This window comes from Nyctereutes procyonoides, unplaced genomic scaffold, assembly GCF_905146905.1.
Source record: "Nyctereutes procyonoides isolate TBG_1078 unplaced genomic scaffold, NYPRO_anot_genome, whole genome shotgun sequence".
NCBI lineage: Eukaryota > Metazoa > Chordata > Mammalia > Carnivora > Canidae > Nyctereutes > Nyctereutes procyonoides.
The window spans coordinates 10,667,769-10,687,239 of record NW_026575141.1 but is presented as its reverse complement, the minus strand read 5'-3'; the positions used below and the strand labels follow the sequence as shown (position 1 = coordinate 10,687,239).

Below are 19,471 nucleotides of genomic sequence, written 5' to 3'. Positions count from 1 at the left end.
TTTGTTTCCTATTTTCATTTTATAAAGCACTATTGAAATTAGTACTGCTTCCTACATCCTTGTCATTTCATAGGAAAGGCCTAATTCAAACTGTGAAACTCGAGTTTATAACAAAGAACAGATTTGGATGTTCCACATTTTAAATGATTCATTGGGTTAAAAGAATTAAAGAATTGATTCTAAACTAAATTACTCTTAACCTAAGAGTATATTTTAAAAAGCGAAGTTTACCAGGGAAAGGCAGTGAATCATTGCAGTATTTTGACACTTAATGGCAGCTTTATAAGTTACATCAATGTCTTGATTTTTCTCCCCATTTCTGTAGTTCTTCCAGTTCTTTAGAAAGTGGTGTGCATTGTTAATAGTCTTTTATATTTTGCAGCACTTGAAACTTTCCCAAATTGTTCTCTCATTTTGTCCTTTATAATCACCCTGTGAAAGCAGTGAAACAGACATTTCACTTCCAGTAAATTACAAATATGAAACAGTGGAGTGGTGGGAAGGTGGGGCGTGCTGAGTCCTTCGTGGAGAAATACAGAATCTCTTGCAAGTCCAGCCAGAATTGTAACCCGAGTTTTCTCTTCAGAGCTTTTTGCAACTTTAATTAATTTTCCCCCTTTCTTTTTTATTTATTGAGGTTTTTTTCCCGCACTTTACCAGACCTATTCTTTTATTTTATTTTCATTGCCCTTGAAAATGCCCCTGTGTTGGAAAGATAAAATAATTTGGGAAGGAGAGAACTGTGCAGGAAAGTATATTGGTAATTTTTGCTAAATGATCAAAAAATTAATTACCTTTAAAGTTTCAACTGATTGTTATGCAAATAATTGTCTTCTCAAAGAGCTTTTCTAATTGGTTAACCAATTTTTTTTCCAAAGGTGCAGTTTTGAGTTGGTTTTACTGATGTGGAAGGTGGGAAGTAGTGATAACTTTTTAAGTGGCATGGTTTTCATCTATTGTACTTACTTTTTAAAAAATTTCTTTTGGTCTCTTGGTCTGAATATACTTTACTCCCTTTTACAAACAGAAGTCCAGGCTGGTAAGAGTTAAGCCATTTTTCCAGAGTCCTCACTGATCACTCTTCTTAGCTCTAACAGTACTGGGCCTCTGTTTCTGAAGCACGTGACAGAGAACTATGCTTTTATTTCCGTCCTACCAGTGTTAGCATGCAGACATTTGGAAGGATAGTCATATAAAGATGTGGTCAATTTTTAGGCACGTAGATTTTAATTTTACTGTTCATATTGTAGGATGCTCTTGGAATAGATACTAAGAATAAGAAATTTTACTCTACTGGTAGACCGAAAATTATAGTTTTAGATGGCATATCATCAGAAAGGCATCTCAAGTTAAAACTTAAAAAGGGATGTTTTGGGGGTTTCCCTTTTATTGTGTCTGTCTTTTTGCCCTAGGTGTTTCAGGACACCTGTACTCAGCAGCAGCTAAGGTCTAAAGGAGGTTTTTAGAATACTGCCTTGTATTTACACAGCTTAATTTAAGGGAAGTATAATAGACGAATAAAGAGAACAGTATTCTCCTAGTTTTAATGAATCCATGAACAAAACAGCCATTCCCACCAGAACTTTTTCAAATAGCTTCCTGCTTCAATCAATAAGGATTCTGTACACAGTAACAGCTGTTTAATTTTTGAGCCATGCCCATGCACCAGGAGGCAGAGTTTCAAAAATCTCCATTCAGGCTCGCCTGGTAGTTGGTTCAGTGCGATCCTGCACCTACATCTGTGCCCCATCTGTGGTCATCAAGTGGTGTTGGTCACCACCTCTTAAAAGAAGTCACATTCAGGCTGAGGAAACCTAGGTTTGCAGAGTCATTTGCATCACTGAGCTGTTTGTTGACCTGATAGTTGTTTTGTTTGTTTTTATGCTTTAGGCAATTTTGTTCCCCTGTTTCTCCACCACTCTTCCCCCCTGCCCCTAACCCTCTAGACCACGGTCATCTTCATCATTCTGTTCCTGGAACCATTGCCTAAGTACATTCTTTCTGACAGATATGGCTTCTCCTTTCTACCACGTAGGTCCTACCTATATACCTAGCGCCACTCACTGCCCTGCTCTTGAAGCTTTTCTGATAATGACCAGCTTGTAAATCCCTTCCAGTTTCTCTTCATTTCATCCCTCCAGCAGGCATTCCCTTGCTTTCTTCCTTTGTCTTCTGTTACTGGATATTCTAGACGTGTCTTAGGCATCCCTTCCACCAAGAAGTCTTCCTAGAGCTTTTTTTTTCTGTATCTATGCCTCTCCTTTAAATTTTTAAAAAATAGCTTTGTAGAGGTATAATTCACATGCCATATACTTTGCCTCACTTAAAACAGACAAGCCAGTGGTTATCAGTATATTCATAGATATGTGCAACCATCACTACAGTCATTTTTAAGAGCTTTTAATCACCTTAAAAAGAAACCCTATGCCCTTTAGCTATCACCTTAGTTCTCTTTCAAGCTCCAAGCAACCATTAACTTACTATTTCTATAGATTTTCTTATTCTGGGCTTTCATAAAAATAGCATCATTTAATGTATTGAATATATAGAATTTGTATTTTATATGTAGAAGATTCTATATATTAGCAGAAAATTTATATTCTATATATTAGTAGAAGATTGGCTTCTTCTACTTAGTGTATTTTCAAGGTTCATCCAAGTTGGGGCATGTATCAGTTCTATGTTTCTATTTTATTGCCTAGTAATATTCCACTGAATGGTTATAGCACATTGTGTTTATCTCTTTGTCTGCTGGTGGACGTTTGAGTTGTTTCCACCTTTTGGCTCTTATGAGTAATGCTCCTATGGACATTCATGGACAAGTTTTTATGTGGACATATGTTTTTATTTCTCTTGGATTTTCATCTAGAAGTAGAATTACTAGATCATGTGGTAACTCGTTTTAATGATCTGAGGCACTGCCAGCTTGTTCCAAAGCAGCTGTATCTTTTTCCATTCCCATTAGCAGTGTATGAAGTTTCTAATTTCTTAACATGTTCACAAGTCTTATTGTTATTTGTCTTTTTTATTCTAGCCATCCTAATAGATGTGAAGGTGTGGTTTTATCTCCGTTAGATTTTTTGTTTGTTTTGTCAGTACCTGCACATTGCTTTCCAGTATGCAGTGGGCACTCAGATGTTGATTGGACTTGATTGAATGTGTCATAAGAGCTGTCATTTCATTTTTTATTTCAGCAAGTGCCCAGCAGGCACCTGTGATGGATGTACTTTCTATTTTCTGTGGGAGAGTGCTGAAGCTTGCCCTCTGTGCACAGAGCATGACTTCCATGAGATTGAGGGAGCCTGTAAGAGAGGATTTCAGGTAAGTGACAAATCTATCTAGGCAGAACTATATTATTGAAGAGAAATTGATGAGTCTGGCATCACTTAAATCATGGAAACTGAGGTCCAAAACCATGGTAAAGCTTATAGTTAATATTACATTAATATGCATTTAAAATCAAGTTTGGGAGGTAGACTCCCATCTGCTAGAGTAACTAGAGGTATACAGTGACATTGGGGAAAATAAATTGTGCAAGGGAGTTGTAGGCTATTGATATTTATCTGGATTATGAAGAAATGGTATCATTAAACCAAGATGTGAGTTATATAATGCAGTTAAAGGTATAATTAAGATGGGGATGGCTTAAGTGATTCACTAAACTGTACCTAAAGAGTAAGCATGTAACTGAACATCAGGCCTATCTCATCCTGATTCCACTTTTCAGAAATCCCAACAGAATCTGACTCTCCGATGCCAATTCTTCCATAAGGTCACCACCACTGGTGGTTTCATTTAATTTATTTCTCTTGTCATTAAATTTTTTTGAAAACATGACTTTTAGTTACTAACAAATATTCTATTATACATATTTTGGAATTTAACAAATCCCCTGTTGGATATCTGAGAAAAACTTGAGAACAGTCTTTTCGTAAATAACTCTATAATGAACATCCTTATTGGAAATGTAATTATTTCCTTATTATTTGTTATGAGAAAGAGATTAATTGGGTCTAAGGAGGTGGACATTTTTAAGGTTCTTGATACATATTACTAACTTGCTTTGGTGCTATCATTTTTGCATTTCTACTAGTAGTGTTTGAGAGCTCTCACCTCACTGTACTAGTTTTGAGTAATATATAGAAAACACAAATTTCTCCTTCTTCAAGAGGACTTACTACTTCAACCTCTTTGAAATCTATTGAAATGACAATAAAAGAACACAAATGATAATAACATCACTGCTAGTAGTGGTAACATTATTGGGGACTTGGTATCAGAGAATCAGAGTCTGGTGAGATTTCTGAAAACTGGGATGCAGATGGAATAGGTGTGATGTTCAGTCTCCTGGAGTGGGGAGTATGCTAGAATGCTTGTTGCATTAGGGGATCAGAGACGGAGTGCTGTTCTGTCCAGGAAAATCTGGAGGAGTGTCTCATTGGTAGGTCAGAGGGCAAGAGTACACGAAGTCAGAATGTCCTACCTAATCTCCTGCATTCAGAGTCATAGAAGCAGAAGCGTTCACCTCTAGGAAAAAAAATAGGGAAATATTCTCTAAAGAGGGGTTTTCAAACTTTAGAGACAATAAAGGTGTAGTAAGAAATATATTGTACAGCAAAGCTAGTACTCAGACACATAGCAATATGCCTAAAAATGAAATTAAATTTCATGGAACAATACTTATTTTCGTAACTTATGATGAAGTCTAAGCATAAAGGTAATATAAAATGTGTTTTTATGAAATAATTGAATAAAAAACAGGAAAAGTTCCCAAGTGGATAACGCTAAAACAAATATTAGGAATGTCTTATTTAATTTATCAAGTGAGCTTGCCTGTGGATAGCTTATTATGGTTTAGAGTATACATGGAGAGTGCTGCTCATGCATCTAGTACACTGTTAAGCCAGTTTCTTTTAACATTTTTATGTGGGTCAAAGATGAAAATTCTTGGCTTACCAAAAAAAAAAAAAAGTTTCTTTTTAGTCTTCATAATAACAATGATATACATTTTATGTCTCGTAGTGAAAATTCTTCTTTATCATTTCTCTAAAATTATGATAACATTATCATTTTTTAAAGAATAAATGAAAAATGGATGTGTTCCATTCTTTGGCCACCAAGTTCAACTCAAGGGCTTTGAAAAGTTGGATGACCTTTTGTGTAAACATTTTTTAGTATTCAACATTTCTCTTCTGGAAAGTAATGATTAGAAGGTTAAGACCATGAGGTTGCAACAATTTCTCTAATTTCATTCAAACTCTCTTTATTGAAAAAATTCTGTTCAGCATGTCACAAAAATGTTTGGAAGAGACAGTTACAAGGTGATTCTTTTTAAATATTTGTTTTTGCCTTAAAAACAATCTTTAGGAACACTTTGATGAGTTTGTCATAATATATAGTTTCCCTCCTATAGTTCCAAAGTTAACTTGAGAAATAGTTAAGTGTATATTTCTGTTATACTTAGATATTGATTTTGAAAATATTTACCAAATGAGATCAGGCTTCAATTAGAAAAATATAAATGCTATTCCAAAACTCATGGAATTTAGTGTATTTAGTTGCAACAGCAAAACAAATGGGTATGACATAGTAAGTGGGTGTTTACTTCCAGTCTCTGAATAAAATATTTTAAAACGTCTGCTCTTTAGTAAGCTTTATATAACACAAATGACAGCTTTCATTGTTTTCCATTACAGTAGACCAACCCTCCTTATCCCATGGGGGATATGTGCCGAGACTCCCCAGTGATTGCCTGAAACTATGGATAGTACCAAACACTGTATATACTTTGTTTTTCCTTTTATGTACATACACATGTATGTCTGATTAAGTTTAATGTCTAAGTTAGGCACAGTAAGAGATTAACAGCTGATAATAAAGTAGAACAGTTACAACAATATACAGTAATAAAAGTTATGTGAATGTGGTCTCTTTCTCAAAATATTTTACTGTACTGTGCTCACCCTTGTGATGACATGAGATAATAAAATGCCTGCATGATGAAATCAAGTGAGGGGAATGATGTAGGCATATGACGTGGCATTAGGCTGCTTTTGACCTTCTGATGATAAACCAGGAGGATCATCTGCTTCCTAATTGAACCCACAGAGAGCAGAAACTGCAGATAAAGGGGGAGGACTATGGTATACTTGTGAGCAAATAGATTTCTTTGGATGCCAAAAGCCTCATGAGAGAAAATATGGTGATGGCAAAATATTGCTGTGGGTATCCTTTGATTTTTTTTTTTTTTTAACAATTACACTGTTTCTGTCCTTTTTCCTGCTCCATCCTTTACAATACAATTTTCACTCTGTATTGACTGGAGTATATTTTCCCAATTCTATAAATACACATAACCCAGATGTGTATGAAGTTAAATTTACACACACCAAGCCCTCCACATAGAGGGTTGTAAACTTAAGAGAGTGGCACAACTCATGGGAAAAGTGCTCTTATCAAATTGGATCTTAGAAATCTTTCCTAGGTTCTCAGTATGTAGTAAGCATTAATTTTAAATGTCATACAGTTGTAGAGATTTGAAGAAATACTGTGCTATCACTAAGAGGGATATTTTTAAGCCTCTCATCAAATTTATCTCACCCTGTTTGCAAAATATCCCAGCATGCTGGAAGAATAAATTTTTCAGCTATGGAGTCAGCCATTTTCTCCCTTGGCAATGACCTGTGACTGGATGAGGGGATAAGGCATTCTAATTAATAGTTACAGAATGACAGAGATTTTGCCAATAGCGTGATCTTTTTTTTTTTTTTTATTTAACAATTTGAGGAGGTTGGGGCAGCCCCAGTGGCTCAGCGGTTTAGTGCCTCCTTCAGTCCAGGGCCTGATCCTGGAGACCTGGGATTGAGTCCCATGGCCAGGCTCCCTGCATGGAGCCTGCTTCTCCCTTTGCCTATATCTCTGCCTCTCTCTGTCTCTCTCTCTCGGTGTGTGTCTCTCATGAATAAATAAAATCTTAAAAAAAATAATTTAAGGAGCTTATGGAAAAGTTAAGTGTTCTCGGTTTACAAGTATCTTTTTAATTTGAAGTTTTAACATTTTGTTTATAATTGTCATCCAACATTAGAGCTTTACCATTTTCACTGGCTGTTGCACATTTGATGAGATCATGTAAAGTGTTGCACGGTCTTCATTTGTTAGAATGCCCTTCAAATGAAGCTAACATTTGCTGACTAGACTTAACATTTTTCTCTTTATTGTCATTATTGACACTTAGAGATGTAGCATTTGTATTTGAACATGCCCCTCATTTCCCATATCATTCTTTTTTTTTTTTTTTTTTTTTTAAGATTTTATTTTTGGGGTAGCCCTGGTGGCTCAGCGGTTTAGCGCCACCTTCAGCCCAGGGCGTGATCCTGGAGACCCGGAATTGAGTGTCCCACATCGGGCTCCCTGCCAGGAGCCTGCTTCTCCCTCTGCCTGTGCCTCTGTGTGTGTGTGTGTGTCTCTCATGAATAAATAAAATCTTTAAAAAAATAAACAAAGATTTTATTTTTATTCATGAAAGACACACAGAAAGAGGAAGAGACACAGAGGAAGAAGCTGGCTCCTCGCAGGAGCCTGATGTGGGACTCAATCTTGTGACTGGGATCACTCCCTGAGCCAAAGGCAGACATTCAACTGCTGAGCCACCCACACGTCCCTCTCATCTCATTCTTATAAAAATAATGTGACCCATTTTAAAAGTGTTTTTTTACATTAAACTTAATGAAAATGTTACAGTTGTCATGCAGTAAAAAAATTTTTTTTCAATTACTAATGTCTTTGCTAAAAAAAAAACATGCTGAAAATTCTTATCCAAAACTTGGTTGAAAGTTTTCCTTAAATACCATCCTCTTGTACTTCATGTTTAATTGCAGAAATGTGTATATGTATACAATAAAAGTACACATTCTGGGGTTATCCTTTTGTTAGGGTATTGTTAAAGTGACCTTCAGAAAATTTAATCAGATGCAGTGATCAAAAATTGAGCGTTCCATGTCATTGAACGTCAGTGGATATAATACTGGTCATTTTATTTGTTGAAATATAAAAGGAAATATGCACTGACTCCAATTTTCATTTCTGGTTAGTGTTATTTGATTTATTTATTTGAAAAAAATTCATGGTTGATATTCAATATATTGATTTTATTATTCCCTAGTTAACTGCAACTGGCAGTTTGAAAAACATTGCCTAATAACACTGAGACATCTGCTGTGGGAGGATAAGAATGAGGACCTACTGTGGGCAGTGATAACCTAGACCAGTAGATGGGAAATAAGGGTGTAGTCTGTATGCCTACCCCAACACCAGTTACCAAAGCCTGCCAGTAATTGTGTGCCTGAATATCCTGGGTCCAGAGCTTGCCCTTCTTCTCCGGGGAGACATTTGGTGGGGGAATGGACCTATATCATGGGTAGGTGAAACTCATTCCAGTTAACTGTATTAAACAACCTAAACGTTCAGTTAAAAACATGACTAAGAAGTCATGGATCATAACAGATTTGAGGAAAAAAAGCCTAAATGGTGCATCTAGACAGAGTAATTTTTATTCAACTTCCTCAGCATGTACTGAGCCTCCTGATCCGATGATCCATGTTCTTACTTGGGTTTGTTGTGTTTTCATTCATTATTTCCTTACTCATTCTCTTCTCTCTTTCTTCTTTTTCTGGAGCTTCTATTAGATGAATGCTGAATAATTGTCTATGCCTACTGTGAATAAAGAGCAGAACCCTTCTCCTTCTGAATCTCATTTCACATGTCATCTATGTGTGTGTGCTTTTTTAAAGGAAACCTTGTATGTATGGAATGAACCTAAATGGTGCATTAAAGGAATTTCTTTGCCTGAGAAAAAGTTGTCAACCTGTGAAACAGTTGACTTTTGGCTGAAAGTGGGAGCAGGTGTGGGAGCTTTCACTGCAGTTTTGTTGGTGGCTCTAACTTGCTACTTCTGGAAAAAGAATAAGAAGTAAGTAACCTCATTGGAGTGCCCATGTAAGAACTGAAGGATCTCTTTTGTTGTAAAAGTTTTAGAACTAATTATTATTACATCCAATAGTTTTTCTCAGACAGACAAGAAACTTCTATGAGGGAGTTATAGGAAAGACTTCTAAGAAAGGAAACAGAAATGATTATTATTCTGCTAATAGATGATAGAATGTTAGAGGTGATGGAATTAGACCCATTTGTTATAAAACAGATATAAATGGAGGCTCCGGGTTATTCAGGTAGATGGGAGCAGAGCTGAGATCAGAGGTCAGGTTTTCTCACTCTGCATCTATTTTTCTTTTCCTGACAGTGTTGTGTCTTCTTGCTCCAATATTCCTTTTTCAGTTTCTTGTGGAAAGATATTTGCAGAAAAACAGACTAAGTATTTAGGCAAAAAGACCTTTATTTATTCCAGGACTTTAGTAATCTAGGGTTGACTATTGAATCTATCTCCTGAATGTATATTGATCTGTTATGAGATTTGACTCTTCTAAAATGATTTACATATCTACGGGGCTCTGAAAGTTCTATATTGCAATATCTCAAGACAATGATAATACCTGAGGTGGTGAATAGAAAGGAGTATGTTATATACAGAAACAATAAGGATCACATCACTTAACCTATATGGTATTCTCATTCTTATGAACTAAACTTTGGAAAATCATACAGTGCCTTAGCTTGCAAATATTTATAAACTAAGAAAATGCATTCAGGTTCTTCAAGGTTTCTCTTGTTTTTCAAAAGTTCTTCATAATTGGACAATTTATTCAATGTAAAATAATTGATAGAGTTAACTATACTGCCACAATTCTCTAAAATCCTGAAAAAGATTTGCGTGTAGATGGTAGATTAATGAGAACACATAGTACTTTAGTGATAGGTGAGGGAAATTTATTAGTGGGGCCACTATACTGCAAAAGCATTTAATGGGCTGGTGTATGACCACCTAAAATAAGTATTAATTTGTATTAAGCAGCCGTTTTATTTATTTACCCCTACTTAGACTGGAGTACAAATATTCCAAATTAGTGATGACAACTAACTCAAAAGAGTGTGAACTCCCAGCTGCAGACAGTTGTGCTATCATGGAAGGAGAAGACAATGAGGAAGAAGTTGTATATTCCAATAAACAGTCACTACTGGGAAAACTTAAATCCTTGGCAACAAAGGTAAAGAGCAGAATTTTAATCTTGTATTACTGTGCATTTATCAATGAGTGGTCATATTAACCTAATAGTAGCATTCATGCAACCCTATCATTAGGTATCTCTATCTCCATGGGTATTTATCCGATTAAAAAGAAGTACACAAGGATGGAGATAGATAGGTAGATAGGTAGACAGATAAAAAGAATATACACTGCAGCATTGTTTTTTCTTTCTTTTTTCTGGTTAACAGAGTAGGAACAACCTTACACACCATGAAGAAGGAGCAGAGAAGAAATTTCCATATATCAAAGTAATGGAATACTGTGCAACTGTGCAGCTATTAAAAATGGACATATATATGTCAATAGGTCCAAGATAAGTAGAAGCAACACAGAGACTATTACCTCTATTAAAGATTCATTTATGTTAGTCTTTACAAAGCAGACTATTAACAGTGGCTACTTTGGGGAGTAACTAATGGCAGTCTTTAGTTTTTGAAGTAGTACATTTGTATAATATTTGGATTTTTACAAAGATAATATATTATTTTCTAATATTAAAAATTTTAGCTTGAAAAAAGATCTTACTCATACTTCTCTTTTTTGTTTTTCTTTTGTAACAAGGTTTTTTCACAGAGAAAAAGTAAAACTTATGTAAACTCTTGAAGTATTAAATGTACCTTATCAGATGCCATCACATTTGCCAGCTTTGAAATGATGACGATATCCAAACAGATTAACATTTAGTCTTAAATATTATTTGTAAACACATTTTATTGACATTCTTCACTATTGACTTAAAATATGAGAAATTACCAGTTTACCTCCACTCACCATTAAAAATAGAATGAAACAGAAGAAAGAAAATGTGTTTCAAATGATTTTCAGCAGGAAGAACAAGTGACAAAAGATTACATTTATTAAAAAATGTCTTAGTCACTATTTTCTTTTACTCTCCGAATTTAAGTACATAAATATATAAAGAATCATTTAAAAACAAAATGAATAAGCCATATTCCCCTTCTGCTAATGCTTAATTTTTTTTTCACTGCGGTACTTCAGAAGGGATGTTTTTGCTATGGAGTAACAAATATATATTCAGCACCAAGAACTGAAATTTTGCCCTACTTGCAAGATAATAACAAATGAGCCTTCTACTGTTTCATGGACAGTTTAGGAGGCACAAGACTCCTGGTCAGGGACAAAGCACAGCTAAGTGCTCACAGCATAAGCCAAGGTATCAGCATTTATACCAGTTCCCCAAGCCTGGCTTTACTCAGGGCTCTGTGAACAGAAACAGATGACACTTGCACCGTCACTGGCTTGCATTACAGGAAAGGAACTCTAAGCTTTGGGAACCTGACTCTTAAGAATGGGCAGTAAGCATGCCAATTCTTTGCTCCAAAGAGAGATACTATCGTTGTTGTACTAGACAGGGAGTGTATGTTCATTGTTTCAGAGGGAGACATCATTTCCTACCATTTGGTCTGAAAAAATACAATTTCTTTAGCTTCCAAGGCTGCTTTCTATACAAAGATCCTTAAAAAGATAATCTTGAACAAAGGGAAATCACTGTCTTGCTCCTAAGATATTTGGAAATGCAAAAGAACCATGGAGAATTATCTCCCCCAAATATCCAAACTTCATTTCTACACCATTTTGGCTTCTGGTGAATTTTCCCATTAATTCAGGCCTCTATCCACCCTCTGTTTAATCTGATTGAGCCTAGGCTCAAATCTGGCCAATTTACTGCATACCGCATCTATGGAATGATTGAACAATAGCAATGGGAATGTTGGCGTTGTTATTTGGGGCAGAAGCTGGGGCCATTCTCAGCTGTTTCTTATAGATTTCTCACTAAGTTTAAAGGTTAGAGCATCTGGTGGGTACGGCAGACCTAGTAGTCAATTAAATTTAAGGTACTTGAAACAGTTTGAGAGAGGAATATTCTCATTGTCCTTCATAAAAGATGACGGGTGGCTCTGAAAAACAAATAATCATTAATACCCCTCCATTCTTCATACGTCTCAGGGTCTTTTAAAAAAGCTTATGATAGAGACCAAATGTGTCTTCTACCTTTGTCAGTGTGAGCTATGGTAGGAGGTCTTGATGAGCTGGGTAGTCAGCCAACTAATAAAAGTTATTATCCTTTTAATCTAGGATCATGCCAATCCAGTATAACCATATAGATGACTACACTAGAATTATATTTGAATCTCCTAGACTCCCTTCTGTCAGGGATATCATCAGACATCCTGAGAGTTGCTTTTGAGTAAAAAGGACATATCATGTCCGAGAGCGATCAGGGTAGAATCCTGAATTTTCATGTAAGCGTAGATAATCTTATATAAGTCGTATAACCTCAGCCTGCTTACTGATAATTATGCATGACATGGCCAAGAGGAGATGATCCCTTTCTGGGGACAACTAAACATGATTTAGTAACTCCTGTGGACCAGGAGCTGGTGAAGGAAATAGAGTCAGGAATCTTTCTTATTGATTTTTTAGAAGGCCCTTCTCACACTCAATACCTTTTAACATTAAGTATTGAAGGTCCACTGAACACATTTACTCTCAGCCCATTTTCAGGTAGCTTTTATGATAGAAAGGCACCATTGTTAGGCTGCAAAAGATCCATGAAGTCACAAACATTAAACAGATTTTTTTCAAGGATCATGGTGGCATGGCTAGACTTAGCAGATCAGACTGGAACAGCAACACTATAGCATGAACAGGTGTTGGAAGTGGTAAGGCACTACTGATAGCCCAAAGAAGTGATCAGAGGTGTGATCTTATCAATTTGCCATGGAAAAACTGGTCAACTTTTGGCATGAGTCCCAAGTCTGGCATGCTTGGTAACCTCTGCATCTGAAAAAGAGTCCTTTGCTTTATGCCCAGTATGTGATGGCAGAGTCATTGCTCTGGTTAGCAAAGTGATGGGTCCATGCAGCATTTGTGGCAGTCTGTCTGGTGCAGTCTCTTATCGCATGCTTAATTCTCTTTGATCTTTTCAAACAATGGGTCCTTAATGGAAGTATCTATGGGAGTAACCCAGATAATTTGATCAGCTGAGATTTGTTTCTGGCATTTGTTGCCCCAGAGAGGAGTAACTTTAATGTGGTCAGTTTATAGTTTTCCAAGTAGCAGACCAAATAGTTTATTGACTCTTGACAATAGTTCAGGAGTTAGTGGTGATATAATAAGGCTTATCAAGATAAGTACTAGCCACAGCTATGAGAATGGCTTTGGGTTCTTCCCACTAAGCCAAGCAATTTTTTAGGTTTTCAGTTATGCATACTGGTCTGAGATAGGACAGCTACAGCAGCTGGTAGTCACCCATTGGGTTTCAGTTCAACCAAACCATCAGTGAACCAGGCCCAGGCATGCAGTAGAACTTTGATGAACCAAGGACTGAAGCCAGTGGCTTCATTTTTGGTGGTGGAGTACAGGATAAAGTTTCCCCAAAAGGGTATGCTGCCATTTTTTAATGTGAGGCTGTGATGCTGCTGGGCAGGACCAGCTGTATTCTTGAATATACTATTTATATTTGACAAGTGATGCTTATCAGGTCCTTTCTGACCCAATATCAGGCTATAGAATCACAAAATGCATAAGAATGGCTTTCAGTTTTGACAAGGACTCAGTAATAAGCTAATAGCTTCTTTTTAAAAGGACTATACCTGGTAGTCATATCAAAATGATGACTCTAAAATCCCAAAAGATACCTCTGGGGGAGGGCTCCTTCCCATTACTGAACTCTCTAATTGGCAGAATCATTAATCACTGAGAGTTGTATCACAAAGTGGTCATTAGAATTGTGAGGCCACAAAGGTGGAGAGCAGGATTCAGCTTGCTGGACAATTTTTAACACAGCCTGTTAGTTTGGGCCCACCTTAAAAGATAACTATTTTGTAGGTTAGCTGATGTCAAAGAGCAAGTAGCAAATTCAAGTGAGGCTATACCATCTCCAATAGCCAAGAGTCTAATAAAGTGCTGGACTGTTTTTTCCATGACTGGCAGACAGATTTAGCATTGCAAATCTGGTCACAAAGTCTCAAGAAACTTCACTTACCTAGCAGGTTCCTGAATTTTGTGGGGGGTTTATCAGCCATCTTTGTTGGTAGAAGTCTGGTACTACAGGCAACACTGTTGAGACTGAGGCTTTTGACTTGACACCGACATTGCATCATTTATGTCAGGACACCGTTCAGCATCAGCAGGTAGAGAAACTTGTGTATAATCCTGACATAGACATTTGTTGCAAATGGCAGAGGAATTAGGAATCCTGCAGTACTCTGCTAGCTCTCCTCTCCATGGGACTACTCTTGACTAGGGGAATCTCCCCTGGTACTTAAGAAATGAGTATGTATAAGCATGTAACCATCAATTCCTACTAGATTTTCAGATATAGAAGTAACAACAGCAGCATCTTGAATAGTCCCGCAGAACCTATCACACAATGTCACATTACCTTAGCTTCCCTGCTGAGAATCTTGTTTAAACCCTGTTAATGGAATTTGCATGTCCCTCTCCTGTCACTGTTTCTGGTAGAATTGGTGACTTTGATGCCTGCAATGAAGAGTCATAAATGTTTGAATCCTTCTCCTCCTCAAGGCTCCCTAGCCAACTCAGATGGTTGTACATGGCCTTCAGTCACTCTGGGTGACAAGAAAACTAATAATCTTTCTTTGTAAAGCCAAGGTAGATGGGGAGGAAGAGATTAAGGGTGTAGAAAGACAATTTCTGAGACAACAAGGAAAAGCATTTGCTTTGTTTTTAAGCAGCACAGCAGTTGCCCAAGCAAACTTCCAGTGTTTTGGTCCACCTAAAATCCTATGTTGAAGGGCAAGGTTATCATCCCCAACATCATCTATTTCAGCTTTGGGATTCCTTCTTGACTCAGACCCAGCTGGACTGATTTCAGGCTGAGGCTTGGAGCTGTTACATCTCTTTGTTGAGTTAGGCTTAACTCACATACTAGAGCCTTTTTAAAAAACCGAATCCACCTTATTTCTTGTTCCATTTTCATAAATCTGCATTACAGCTTGGTTTTAAAATAAATGATAGGGAAAGTTTCCAGGGTGGGGCTGATCATAGTAACTTATTAAAATTCCTTTGGGTCAGTTTCTCATTCTCCAGTGATCTTCCACATTGTAAACCCAATCTGGGGCAGTAAGAGTCCCAGTGCTAGTCATTCCCTCACTAGGTTTTCCTGTGGGAATTAGTCTCAGGAAAATCTTCTGGAGAAGGCCAAGGCCTGTTACTGCAGTCTAAGTGTTTCCTCATATTGCAGTACTTCCTTTGTTGTTATTTTATGGTAATAGAATTGAAAGCTTGAAAGATTCCTGAAAACAATGATGGTGGATAAAGTCTTTCACCCTGAGAAGATTGAGTGTACCTCTTTTTGTTTTGAGTAGTAATTTTAATTGACATAATAATTAAGAAATCATTTAAATGAACATTTAAAATATCATAGAAAAGCTGAAAGAATTGTACAGTGGTATAGCCACATACCTACCACCTAGATTTTACTATATTTGATTTATTACCTTTCTTTCTAAATTTCTGTTCATTTACCAATACATCTTTTTTTGATGCATTTCAAAGTAAGCTGCAGAATTTAATACATTTCACACCTCTAAACACTTCAGGATACATATAATTGATGAGAGAATTCAATATTTTCAGTTTTTTCTAAGGGACAGTGTTTACCTAGAGTGAAATGCCCACATAACAACTATGCAATTAGATGAATCTTGGGAAGTGCATATATTTGTATCACACCAAATCCTATCAAGAAATAGAATGTTAGGGGATCCCTGGGTGGCGCAGCGGTTTGGCGCCTGCCTTTGGCCCAGGGCGCCATCCTGGAGACCCGGGATTGAATCCCATGTCGGGCTCCCAGTGCATGGAGCCTGCTTCTCCCTCTGCCTGTGTCTCTGCCCCTCTCTCTCTGTGTGTGTGTGACTATCATAAATAAATAAAAATTAAAAAAAAAGAAATAGAATGTTAGTCTCACCCCTGAAAGTAAACTCATGCCCTCTTGCATGCAATTGATTCCCATTCTTATTCTCCAGAGGAAACTACTATAGCAATTTTTTAAACTGTAGGTTAGTTTTGTCTGTTTTAGAATTTCACGATTGTAATTACATAGGACATAGTATTTTGTGCAAGTTTTCTTAAGAAAAAATGGTTTTGAGATTTATCTACCCTGTGTTAATCAGTGATAGATTCTTTTTATTCATAATTAGTATTCTATTATGTGGATTTGCCAAAAAATGTTTACTCATTCTCCTATTGATGAATATTGTGCTATTTCCAATACTTAGCAATGAATAAAGCTGCTGTTAATATCATTGGACATGTCTTATTGTGTGTCCCATTTCAAAAATTTGTTACGCATGGCTTTGTGGAACAAAACTGGCTGTAAGTTTCTTAACTGTTATGTCATTTAAGATTTGCTTTATCTTCAAATTGTCTAATCATGTCCTAAAAGTATTTTCTTATTTGGTATTTTCCTCCCAATACACTGGACTTGTTGGGGTTTATTTACGGATTTACTTTTCTTGACTTTTTTCAACAACATTAAAAATATATCTTCAGGGTTGTTTTTTTTTTTTTTTTCATTAATCATTCCACCATCATTCATGGGATACTGATAGACACTCTGCCAGGTTTTGGTGATATGTCAAATTAGATACAGTTTCTTATGTCAGAAACTTTTATTGGTACATGACACATGTACACCACACACAGACACATGATCATCCAGTGTGACAAGAGCACTGAGTAGGGTCTCTTGGAGGACAGTGGAGAAGGGAGCAAAAAAGATAGTGACAAGGTAAGGAGAAGCTTCTGGGAGAAGTTGGCTTTTGAGTAAATTCTTGAATCTAGAATTTAGAAAAATCATTTGTATGGCATCTTTATTTAATGATTGAGTAAACTCATACCTATAGAGGTTCCCTTCTTTGTCCAAGAAAGGGTTAGGTAGGAATTAAAAATCCATCTCCTGAGTTCCAATCTAGTGTTTTTCCTCCTGAAATGTGGTGTTTCAATACATTTGCATAAGCATTGATTGATAGCCTACTATGTGCTAGGCCTGGAGTCATGTTTTGGGAATTTAAAAAATGAATAAGCCCTAATTCTTGCCATTGATAATTCTCAATTAGTGGTGCTAATTCCACACACACAAAGACATGTACATACCTATATATCCCACCTTATCAGCAATAGGAGCAAAATCCCATGTGAACACAGAGGGTATGGTGTCTAAAGCCCTGTGGAGCTAACATGATGTTATAAAGTGTTTTTTAGTGTTTTATTTCAAATATGACCTTGAGGTCCCCCCTAGGCCTCAGCGCCTTCTATCTTCAGAAACATATTGGGTCACATCTTCTGAAGGAAAGGCCCTAAAAATCTCAAATTTCCTTTTTAGTTTATTGCTGGTATGCTAAACTCTTTCCCATCATACACTATAAGCTCCTTGAAGACAGACATTTTGTATCTCTAAAGTCTAGTGCTGTTCCTGCAATACATTAGTGCTTAATAAACTTTGAATTATCAATGGTTATTTCAGTAAAGTGAAATCTGGTCAACATGGGGTAGCTCTAGGCAAATATCTTCAGAGCAAGCGAGCGAGAGCACTCAGGAGATGTGCGGTCTGCCCTCCTGGGAGCATGTCATCTCAGCACAGGCAAGGAAAAGTGAAATGTTGATGTTCATGTGGTGACATTTTTCCTGGAATACTTTTCCTGTAGCCCAAAAGCTTGTCTAAAGTCTTGGACTTCTCCACTCAAATGAGAGAAAGCACAAAAGCAGCCTTATTCCTTCTGACAGATACTCAGTGTCTACTCACTTTTATTTTCTCATTTTACATACACATCTGTTTACATCTAGGACTGGTCTGCCTCCTATTTCCTTTATTTTAGAAATAATCCTAATTCTCTTCGTCTTTATTCACTTTGAAAGCATAGTTCCCTCATTCCATTCCAGCGGACTCCAGAAAGTTTTTTCTGACTTAACAGTGAAACATTGGGAGAAATCTCTTAATTCTCTTTTCCCCCATTAAAGCATCACTTATTTTAATAGGCTGCATTTTGACTGTAATATATAACAAGTGCTCGCTTCGGCAGCACATATACTAAAATTGTAATATATAACAAAAGCCAGCAATGATGTATCTGAGTTAAAATACTGATTTGTTATCCAAGTGATTTATTTTTAATATCTTTAGAGGGTGTATACCCAAAAGATTTTCCTAAAACATCAGTGAACCCAAATGATCTTATGTCTTATTGGTGTTCTCCTTATTTATTTCTGCTGTCCTTCTAATTATGAATCCTCTATTATCTTGACAATATGTAGCTTCTTCTAGTTCTCTTTTGTCCAAAATTCACATGGTAAGGTCATCTGTTTTGGCACCCAGGTCAGATACCCCTTAGGAAGAGTCTCACTGGTTTCTTAAAAAAAAAAAAAAAAAAAATCACAGCTATATCTTTTGATATCTATGGCAATCATGCATTTGCTTCTATTTTGGATTATCTGTCTTATCTCCTGGACATCAAAGGCATCCTTCAGGGTAGGTGTGCTATCTGTTTTATATCTGCCACTCTCCTTTAAATGTAAAATCCTAATCACAACTGGCAGGTATGTAGATTAAAATGATTTCTAGAACTTTCCTTCTGTACCCACAAGATCCTAAAATCTTAGTGGAATTTGAATGAGTTAATTTTCTTTTCATATTTTTTTCTTCATAGGAAAAAGAAGACCATTTTGAATCTGTTCAACTGAAATCCTCAAGATCCCCAAATATATGAAAAGACAGTGCTGTAGCCTTCAGATTAATGAATAAAGAAACCTGATCTCTAGTTTTACAGGACCAGAGTTTAAATCCTGTCCTCGTATCTGGCATGTTGGTGTTCTCACAGAGGAGGACCATGCTGCTGAAAAGGGAAGGAGGTTGAAACGTTTGATTGCCTTATCACATGGTCAAGTATCTTGCCAAAAATAGGAAAGCAAATGGTTTGGGTCTCAACTGAAGATGAAGCTCAACTCAGGAAGAGATTTATCTGTAAATAGACATAACTGAAAACCAAGGTTAAGCCCACCAGTGCACTGCTGATGCATGCCATATAATTTAATGGGTAACTTTTATTCTTTATAACTTCCACATAAAAAGTGTGCTGAGGGCAGTTGTGAACATATGCATTGTGATTCTATTTATGTCTTTTCTTTATAGTTTGGGGAAGATTTGAAAGTTTTTAAGGTATCATTTATTTCCCCATTATTTATTTTCCTGACACACCTTAAAACATCTTTTCTATTAAAAAATGG

General features: G+C 36.5%; 1 protein-coding gene across 1 annotated transcript in view; it reads left to right on the top strand.

Moving 5' to 3' along the window:
* Positions 1–19,471, top strand: part of ELAPOR2 (endosome-lysosome associated apoptosis and autophagy regulator family member 2) — a 169,944-nt gene extending 150,473 nt beyond the window's left edge. Inside the window, exons 19-22 of the mRNA XM_055307279.1 lie at positions 3,195–3,321; positions 8,790–8,968; positions 9,995–10,160; positions 18,895–19,471. Of these exons, the coding sequence (XP_055163254.1) occupies positions 3,195–3,321; positions 8,790–8,968; positions 9,995–10,160; positions 18,895–18,954 (532 nt within the window). The 3' untranslated portion in view covers positions 18,955–19,471. The remainder of the gene's footprint in view (positions 1–3,194; positions 3,322–8,789; positions 8,969–9,994; positions 10,161–18,894) is intronic.